Raw genomic sequence first — 9873 nt, 5'->3', positions numbered from 1 at the left:
AAAAAAAAAAAAAAAAAAAAAAAAAAGGCAGCTCCTACTCCCATCTTTCAGACAAGGACTAGAGAGTCGTCCAGTGCACTCAGTCAAGGTCAGAAAACCTCACGGTTGACCAAAGACTTCTGCCCCCATTGCTCCTAGCCTCTAGGGAAGGAGGATCTGGGAAAGCGAGGTGGGGAAGGCTAAGCAGGTCCAGCTGTGGGAAGAAGAGGACTCACCCCTGAGGCTGGGGGACACCAAGCCCAGGTCCCTTCTCTATGTGTCTCAACCATTCCTGTTGCTCCAGCACTCTGAGTCCCCCAGCCCAGGCCCAACCCAGTTCCTGGTGTCCTGTTTCTTTTATGGGCCTGCAATGGGTACCCTGGGTAGATGACTACTAGGAGCTGTCCGAACCCAACTCACCTCTGCCTAGCCTCACGCCTACTCTTTCAGCTTCCCTATATCTGTGACCTCTACTAACAGCCTGTTACCCTCCCCACCCATTTCAGCCTGGTATCACCAAAGTCACGTTGTGCCCCCCAACCTGTGTGTGTGTTTGTGTGTGTGTGTGTGTGTGTGTGTGTATACGTGTGCAATGGTACTAGGGATCAAACCAAGAGGCACTGTACCACTGAGCCACATCTTCAGCCCTTTTTAGTTTTTATTTTGAGACAGTCTTGCTAAGTTTCCCAGGGTGGGCTTGAACTTGCAATTTTCCTGCCTCAATCTCCCAGAGTGCTGAGATGACAGGCATAAGCCACCATGCCTGGCTCATCTTCTCCCTTTATTCCAGTGGTCAACAGACTTGGTCCTTTGGAGCTCACAACTGCACATGGGGTTTCCCTGCTGCCTATTCCTGCCACCATCCCACCCACAGTCGAAGCCAGGTTGCTAAGAGCTTCTGCTTAGATGTGGGCTAAGGTTAATGGGGTTTTTGCTTCTTTCAAATTCCCAAAGTGCTGTCAAGGACCATGGCTATCAGCCCAGAGAAAGCTTCTTGCTGGGTGTTGTGGTACATGCTTGTGACCCCAGCACCCAGGAGGCTGAGGCAGGAGGAACACAAGCTCAAGGCCTGCTTGGGCTACATAGCAAGTTCAAGGATGGCTGGGCTACATAGCGAGTTTGAGGCCAGCCTGAGCTATACAGTGTCTCAAAACAAAGCAAAGCAAAGCACACCAAAACAAAAAGGGGGCATTTGCACTCTGGATTGATTTCACAGCCCATTTTGCAGCTTGTGCTCTGTTCCTCTCTGTCCACTCTGCTTGTTCTGCAGACTTGTCAGGTACATTTCTGCCTCCACCATACAAAGCTGGCTCCTGTGCAGGTCAGTGCTGCAAACCTGGGGATGCTTGCTAGACCTTATCAGCCACATCTCTCCACATCTGGAACTGCTGCCTAGGTGTATCTCCTGGGCAATCCCAGAACCAGAGCCCACTGGCCACTCCTCCTCGGCTTCCCTTTCGGCCTCCACCTCCCTTCTTGCCCTTATGCAGAGGCTTTCCTAGGGATCTGTCTTGACTCTCCTCTCTCATCAACACATTGCAAGACACTGTGTCCCCTCCTCAGCCTGGGCACAGGAGTGTAGACAACTCTCACCATGTCCAGCCAGTGCCCTCCACCTCCTTTTGGTCCTGGCCTTAGACTCCTGTAAAAACATCCCTCAGTGGCCATAGACACCACACAGCTCATCCTGACCTCTGCACCCTCTGTAGACCTGCTTTTCCTCCTGTGTGCCCCACATCCACCGTGTCCCAAAGCAGCACCAGCCCCACAGCACACCACTACTCCAGTCAGGAACTTACCTTCCGTCTCTCCCTTTGTCTGCATGGCTGAGATAAGGACGTGTGTTGTTGACACAGGTGGCACAAAGCCTGTGCTCACTACATATGAGTTGGGAATGTGATCAACCAGGAAGGCTCATGGATTCAACCCTACAGAGCTGCCAGTGCTTCTGACCCCTTTCTCCACTGCCATTCTCCTGCTCTGAGTCCCAGCAGCCCTCACTGGCCCATCTTCTCCATTCTCAGCCTCCCAGCCCCACCCCAGAGTCCACACCGTGGCAGCCACTGTAAATTTTCTAAAAACTGAGCCTGATCATTTTTCAGTGTTTAAAACCCTTCCCTCACTTTCTGATGACAAAGGAGAAAGGTCATCTTTCTCGACATAACAGAGACCAAGTGTGATTTGGCCACTGACCACCCACCTCTTTGAGCTTATCTGCTATCACCACACTGGACATACTTATTTTTGCATCAATGGATCAAACACAGGGCTTTATGCATGCTAGGCAAGCACTCTACTGCTCAGCTACACCCACAGGCTGACATATTGATTTTAAATCACACAATACATGCATGTATACTCTTTGTAAGAAATTAAAACATCAATAAGACCAAAGTCACTAGATGTTCAATTGGACACACAGAAATCTCTCCCATGCCATTTCTTTTGTCCAAAACACTCTTACCCTCTTCACTATCTCACTTTGTGTGGTTAACTCTGACTCAATTTTATTTTAAGGTGGGTCTTACTATGTACCCCAGGCTGGCCTCGAACTCATCAGCGTCCTGAGTACTGGGATTATAGGCATGCACCACCACATTTAGTTTCTTGTTCATTTTTCCCTCTCAGGTTAAGTGCCAGCCTCACCAAGGAGCCTTCCCTGACCTCCCAGGTTAGGGTTGATTGTTGTCTTTGAGCTCCACACACTCTGATACTCAAATACTATAAGAGTGTGTCTGCATCTGACATGGGAAGTGATGTTGTTCTTTACCTGAATCCCTGGTACCAAGCAGAGTCAGCACCTGGCCCAGAGTGACTCTCCTTTAGTGACCATGATTGAGATTGGCCACCACTCCCCACAAGGTACCCATTTGTCTGCCTCTATTCCCACCATTCTTTTCCCGCCCTTCTACAAATCCAGTGTTTTCCTCAAATCAGGCTCCAGAGCCCCCTGCACCACAGTCTTCCTGACCTCCAGATCTCTGGCAGATCAGGCTGGACTGACCCTTGAAGAGCATCGATCCAGCCATAATAGCCAGACAAGGAACATGAGCAGGAAGCACCCAACCTAGTCCCCATCAGAGCCAATGTGAGTACGGCTGGGGATTTAGCTCAGTGGTGCTGCAGCCTGCCTTGCAAGTGCAAAGTCCTGAGTTTGATCCCTGGTACCAAAAAAACCAGAGCCAATGGGGACAGAGGTTGGGCTTTCGTCACACCTGATCAAGGAAGGAGTTGGTGCGGAGAGCGATGGTGATGGCATTGGTCACCAGCAGCAGGGCCAGCAGAATATGGAAGGCTGGATGTTGCAGCATGTATTGGATGGACATGCGGACAAACTCCTGCTTGTCCCAGGCATCCTGGAAGAGGGTAGAGACCTTCCATAAGGCAGGTGTTGTCACCATGGTAGCCTCTGCCTGGATGTTTGCTCTCAGTGAGTGGTGGGAAGGAGTGCTCTGCGAGTCTGCTCTAGAGGGGATAGCTGTAGATCACGGAATGCAGGACGGATTTGGCGGGTTGCTGCCGATCCCACAGCCCGCCCATGCCCACCTTTCTGTTTATGATATCCTGGCGGTTGATGAGCACTTGCTCTTGTGGCTGGATGAAGTGGTGGTGCATGATGCTCTGCAGGAAAGATGAGTGGCCCCCGGTATAGCCCTGCCCTTGCCCACCCTCAGGTGACAGCTCAGTGGGGAGCCTTGCAGGGGCCCCTACTTTGTCTGTGTCTGTGCCTTGCTGCCACCAGATCGCTATTACTCTTTCTCCCCCTAAAAAATACTTGGCTCCGGGTGGCTCTGCTGCCCTACACAGTGAGATCACAGGCAGCTGTGACTTCCAGCCTTCTGCATTCTATCCAGGTATTCCGGCCTAGGAGCCCCTCCCACTCCCCCCTCTGCACCCCACAGAAGAAACCATGGACACCTTCTGGTGGGGGCTGCTGGGCTAGACTCAGAGGCCAGAGGTTGATGGGAGAGATCAGGTCTCCTGTGAGGCCTGAATGGAGTTGAAGGGCATGGTCCTGCTCTGGATCGAGAAGCTGGAAGTGAGGCTGGGCTGAGGAGAAGAAAGGAGAGGAGAGGAGGGGAGAAGAGAAATGTTGGGACTTTCCCTAGGACAGATCCCCACCTTCACCTTCTCCTCCCCTCCAGGTACCTGATCCACCATCCTGCTCAGGGTTGCCCCCCTTGCCCTTCTGCTCTAGGTCTGTTCCCCCATCTGCCAAGTGAAAGTTTCTTACCTGGCCCCCTGAAGATAGCATGGGGGCTCCAAGGTGCTGGGGAGGGAGAATGCAAGCAGAACCAGAGCCCATCACCCTGGCAGGCAGGAGCCTGAAGTACAGCCATGGGCTACACACAGCTGGGGCTTGTCAACCATCCTGTGACAGAGAAGCACCTCAGCCCTACAGCTTTTCTTGCCAGTCCGCTCCTGATTCTAAAGTAAAGGCACACATACATTCATTTTTAGACAAATCTACTGTATTCGATGGAAAAGTATGTCTCATGTAAAATAGGCACCTTCCTCCAGGCCCTGCAGCTCCTGCAGCTTTGCCTATAAGAGGGCAGGAGGGTAAGAAGCTGTGACTTCCGCAGAGTGGGCAGAGCCTGAGCCCAGAGCTAACTCTAGAGTCCTGTAGCTAGAATCTGGCCAGCCTGGCATCAGGATCCTGAATGAAACTTAAAAATCTTAGCTAAGAACCTAAAACTTGGCCCACTCAGCAGCTGAACCCAGTTCGGAGCCCAAAGCTGAGAGCTGAGCCTTTAATCTGGAGGCCAGAATAGAGCTGGGAGCAACTTAGCTTGAAGCCCAGAACTCAGTCCCTCTCCATGCCTGGCGTCCCCAGCCGACCTCTAGTGCACTTGGTAGCACCTGCCAGTGGTGCCCTCTCTCACTGTCGTAGGGTCTTGCCTGTGCTGCATGGGAGAACTCGGCCCCTGTTCACAAGCCAGGCACTGTAGCTGGCCCGGGAGAGACACGCCACTATACCTCAGTCCTCAGACCGTTCCTCCTAGTGCTTCTTCACTGCTGTCTGTGGAAGCAGGACAGGGCTGTGCCTCCCGCAGCTCCCTGTCCAGTGCCCTGCTCAACCTGCTGGAGGCTGGAGGAGGCCCTGGGCTGAGCCACCGTGGCGGTGGTGGTGTTGGTGGGCTGAGGATGGGCCTCCATGGAGTGCGCACCAAGTCTGAGATGGGCTGAAAGGAGTGGGGGGCATCAGTCTGGGCCCCATGTCCTTCTCTTCATCCTCCGCCTCCTCACTGGGGTTAAGAGGCCCCAGCTTCACCGCTGTCCTCTTCTGCTTCCATCTCCCTGTAGCAGGCGCCCCACAGGGTTTGGGGAAGGTGGGGACTAGGCTAGGGGATCAGCGCTCCCACAAAGGGAGAGGCTCCACTGAGAGCCACTTTCCTCCTCCTGCCCCTGTGAGATACCCACCTTCTTCTTGTGCTGGGAGGGGCATCCTAGAGCTGGGTACTTGAAGGTGCAGGTAAGAAGTGCCCACCTATGGAGGAGTGAACTGGTCTCAGGCAGTTTCTATTCCTGTTGTCTCCCTCTGCCTTTCTTTTTAAAATAGTCCCGGGAATAGAACCTAGAAACTCGTGCATGCTAGGCAAGGGCTCTACTACTAAGCTACATCTCTAGTCCTTTTCAATTTTTATTTGGAGGCAAGGACTTGCTAAGCTGATCAGGCTGGACTGAAACTGTAACTTTCCTGCCTGTAACTAAGATTACAGGCATGTGCCACCGTGCCCAGCTCAACGTCTTTTTCTGATATAATCTTCCAAACAACTCAAAGAAATAGGAACTTTTATTTGCCAATTTTACAGATGATGATCTGGGCACGGTGGCACATGTCTATAATTCCAGCACTTAGGAGGCTGAGGCAGGAGGATCACTGTGAGTACAAGCTACGTACTGAATTCAAGGCCAGCCTAAACTACATAGCAAGATCCTGTCTCAAACAAACAAACAAATAAAAAAGTACAGATGATGAAACAGGCTTAGAGAAGTAAGCATCTTGACCAGCTACTGTGTCAGACTGCTGGAATTAGAATCCCAGCTCCCACGCGCCCAGAGGATGGGTGGCACTCACATACTCGGATAGGAGAGGGCGTCAGGAACAAGGACGAAGGGTTTGTGCACAAAAGGGAAAGGTGGTGGATCACCCTGCTGGGGAGCAGAAGTGCATCACTCAGCCTCCTGCCATCCAGAGCCCAGACAGGCTGGACAGGGAATCCCACCGCCTTCCTCCGAACCTTTTCCCTTTTTCTCCCCATTGCCAAGTCCGTCATACCCCAGGACTCAACTATTCTTTCTCCTGCTGACATCCACTTTCCAGGCTCTAGGTGGAGTCATTGATGAACCCTGAGCTTTTTCATCCTTGGCGGGGTGGGGGTGGTCACAGCATGAGGTCAGCTTGGAGTTCTGGTCAAGGCCTGGTCAGCTCCTTCATTACTCCTGGGGCTGTCAGGGCAGTGGAAGGGAGAGGGTGTTTTCCTGGCTGTCACCACAGGCCTTTTGGTTTCTGGGGCTCAGGACAGGAGGAATCTCTGGGCCAGGAAAGGGGAACAAAGACATTTAGAGATACAGGCATTGGTTGGGGTGTCTCCTGGGGCAGAGCGCTGGCCTAGCACGTGCTGGGCCTTTGGTCCAATTCCCAGCACAGCAAGAAAGGAAGGAAGGAAGGAAGGAAGGGTGAGCCAAGAAAGAGGAGCCTGCTCATGAATGGATTTGTTCTTTCACAGGCAGACACGAAGCTGCTTCATTACCACCAAGCTGTGCGAATGCCTTTCTCTTCCTGCTTTTATTTTCCTCTTTCACCTGACTAACCCCAGGGGTCGCTTTCTCAAAGAAGCTTCTGGACTCCTCTGGCTGAAAGGAGCACCTCTGCTGAGTTCACACACATCTCTTGGGCTTTTCCTTCATCTTAGCACGTGTTGCTCATGTCCTGTCCTTGTGAATGTATTCATCCTCTCCCCTGCCTGCCTCAACATTCTGCAGGGGCATAAACTGCTCAGTTCTTTCCTGTGTCCTCAGGGGCCAGTTCAGAGCTGGGTACAGTAGAAACCTGAGTGTTTGTTAAGTGAATGATCGAATGGCCCATACCTGGGATAGACAGAATAATGGAGGAAGAAGTGGACAGATTAAAAATGATTTTATCTAACCCTCCTATGATGCTTTCTCCTTCTTTTGAGAGGGGTATTAGGGATAAACCTAGGGCCTTGTGCACGCTAAGCACATACGCTACTACTGAGCTACAATCCCAGACCCTCCAAACTACTACTGCATTTTTAATTTTTTGCCTCTTTTATTTATTTATTTATTTATTTTTTTGAGATAGAATATCTCTTCAGTCCAGACTTGCCTCTTTTATTTATTTATTTATTTATTTTTTGAGATAGAATATCTCTTTGCAGTCCAGACTGGCCTCAAACTTGCTTTATAGTCTTGACTGCCCTTGACTTCATGATTCCTCCTGTCTCATCCTCCTGAGGGATAGGATTACAGGCATGCAGGACCACGCCTCTCTCCAAACTTCTTTCACACACACATTAACTCATTTCTTTCCAAAGAACTATCCTCATTTTATAGCAAGACTGGGATCTAGGAGGATGATAGATAGAGTAGATGGTGGAACAGAGACAAGCTGGAGGCCCTGAAGTGACTCACTTGCTACCTGTGTAAGTGTGAGTGGGAGTGTCACCTGGGACTGGTGGTACCAGGAGAGTATAGGTGCTTCAGCATGAACCAGCAGCAGTGCCAGCAGTCAGTCTGGCCAGCTCAGCTCCTGGCACAATGCCCACTAAGCAACACAGCATGGTCCCGGTGGTGAGGGCCAGTGAGACAGCCCGTCCACTTGCTCTCTTGTCCTGTGTGAGCATCGTTAACTGAGAAGTCTGGGCCACACTCTGGGCTGAGAATGCCACAGGTATATCTCTGAGGTGGGGATGACTTTCAGAGATGAGTCAACTGAAGATCAGAGAATCAGACATTTGGTCACAGTCAGAGCTGGTGTGGAGCCTGGGCTGGGAACATGGTCTATCAGACCCCACAGAGGCTGTGTGGGAATGGCACTGCAAATATTTCTAAGAGCTCCTCACATAGGAGAACCCCACCCATCCACACGCGTGTTCTCCTACCTTGGATTTTTACTGACTGAATGGGCCACACAGGGATGAGAAAAGTATTGAGGACCAGAGTCCACACATCTTTTGGCTAATCCCCTGAGATTTTGTTGTCTGGGTGTCTTGGGGACACTGGAGCCTCTGCTATTCCTGCTGGGAATGGGGCAGGGGATCAGGGATGATGTGGGACTCAGGGCCAAGGGAAGTAGAGTCTGCCAGGGAGGGAGGAGGGAGAGGGCAGGTCCATGAACCTTAGCCATAGGCCTGGAGGGTCAGGGTGGTGTCAGAGTTAGCACTTAGATGCCTTCAGGAGAGAGGCTCATCAGCCTCTCTCATCAGCCACCTGGTGTGGCTTTGGCCTTGTCTGTCCAGACAGATCTGGGCCTGGGATGTGAGTCTGAACCACTGCACCACACTTCTGCCAAGTACCTCAAAGTCTCAAAGAACTTCTCAGCCTGCCAATCAGGACATCAGGCAGGGAGCTGAGCCAGCCTTGCAGGAGGTAAGAGGACAAAGGTCAGGCTTGGCCCATGCCCCAGAGACCAGGCCAAGTGAGAGCTTTGTAGAACCTGTAAGTCAGACCATGGTCAGGTGTGAGGGCTGGGGCAAGGGAGTGATCACAGAAGAGGAGACCCTGCCACTGGGTACTGGAAGTGGGGATGCTGCAATTCCTCCCTGGCAGGGCACACGTGAAGTTTGCCACTTAGGAGGCTATGGCAGAGGAGGCAAAGACATATACAGGGGACCCTGGGAGAGCAAGGGGAGGTGAAATGAGCTCATGGTTCCCCCACCAATACACTAGCAGGGTGTAGCAGAGCCTGGGACACAGAGGGACCTGAGCCTGCAATTGGCTTCTCAGGTGTGGGACATCTGGAGGACAAATAGAAATACGGTGATGTTGCTGACAACAGGGGTCTGAAAGCAGGCGGAGGAAGGCCGGGGCAGGGGCCTTGTGGGGGTCTCTGGCCCTGGGATCATCTTCAGCACTAAGCTGACCCCAGCAGACCCTCACAGCAGCTCCCTCATCACATTCTCATAGGGGCAGGGGATAGGGTGGACACTGGGCTGGCATTAAGCTGGGCAGGAGGCTCTGAAGCAACCCACCGACTCTTGCCTGTGCAGTAGGAACTGAGTTTCCTCCTGCTTCTATTACACATCCTCCAGGTGTCCTCTGTGAGCCCCTTCTCCTGGCCTGCTGGAGGCAAATGAAAGGACCAGGGGCTAGGTGGCTGCCAAGGGTGTGGGGCTCTCACCTGGGAACCAGTTCTGACCTTCCTGGAAGGCAGCTCCCAAACCCAGCTCTCTCCAAGGGACAGAAGCCTGAGGCTGTTTTCCCTACCTACCATCCCCAGGCTCCACTCCACCTCACCCCTGCTTACTACACCCTCCTGTTCCTTTGTGTTGATCTGGACAACCTCTGCGCCACCTTGCTGGGAGACCTGGGGCTTGCAGCTCCTCTCTTTGCCTCTGCCACCTCCTCTGAAAGGGCCACAAGGAAGCTGGGGTCACTGATTTTGGAGATGACAAACACTGAAGTTTTTGGGAAGGTTGAGGGTAGGACAGGGCAGTCTGGGGACTCAGGTTTTCCAGTCAAGATGAAACCAAGAGTTAATGTCCTTTCTCTTCCTCATGTGTACCTGAGCTAGGCCTGGGTCATAGGGCTGGAGCATGCCACCAGAGACCATGTCAGCGCAGCTCTCAAGAATGGAGAAGGGGACCAGGGACTTAGCTCAGTGATGCTGCTGCCTGCCTTGCAAGTGCAAGGACCCGAGTTCAATCC

At 52.3% G+C, this 9873-nt stretch overlaps 1 protein-coding gene across 4 annotated transcripts in view; it reads right to left on the bottom strand.

Annotated features, from left to right (window-relative positions):
• The window catches only part of Catsper4 (cation channel sperm associated 4), a 15934-nt gene extending 9219 nt beyond the window's left edge, over nucleotides 1-6715 (bottom strand). Inside the window, exons 1-6 of one of the 4 annotated variants that reach the window (XM_010631064.3) lie at nucleotides 6276-6715; nucleotides 5404-5470; nucleotides 4960-5165; nucleotides 4214-4407; nucleotides 3526-3600; nucleotides 3195-3335 (exon numbers count right to left, since the gene is read on the bottom strand). In XM_010631064.3, the coding sequence (XP_010629366.1) occupies nucleotides 3195-3335; nucleotides 3526-3600; nucleotides 4214-4285 (288 nt within the window). In that variant the 5' untranslated portion in view covers nucleotides 4286-4407; nucleotides 4960-5165; nucleotides 5404-5470; nucleotides 6276-6715. The other 3 variants (XM_010631062.1, XM_010631063.2, XM_010631065.1) reach the window with 3 other exon arrangements.
• Between the last annotated feature and the right edge of the window lie 3158 nt (nucleotides 6716-9873).

The sequence above is a fragment of the Fukomys damarensis genome, unplaced genomic scaffold (genome assembly GCF_012274545.1).
Source record: "Fukomys damarensis isolate Sample0158 unplaced genomic scaffold, DMR_v1.0_HiC HiC_scaffold_14, whole genome shotgun sequence".
Taxonomy (NCBI): Eukaryota; Metazoa; Chordata; class Mammalia; order Rodentia; family Bathyergidae; genus Fukomys; species Fukomys damarensis.
This window is presented reverse-complemented; position numbering and strand designations above follow the sequence as displayed.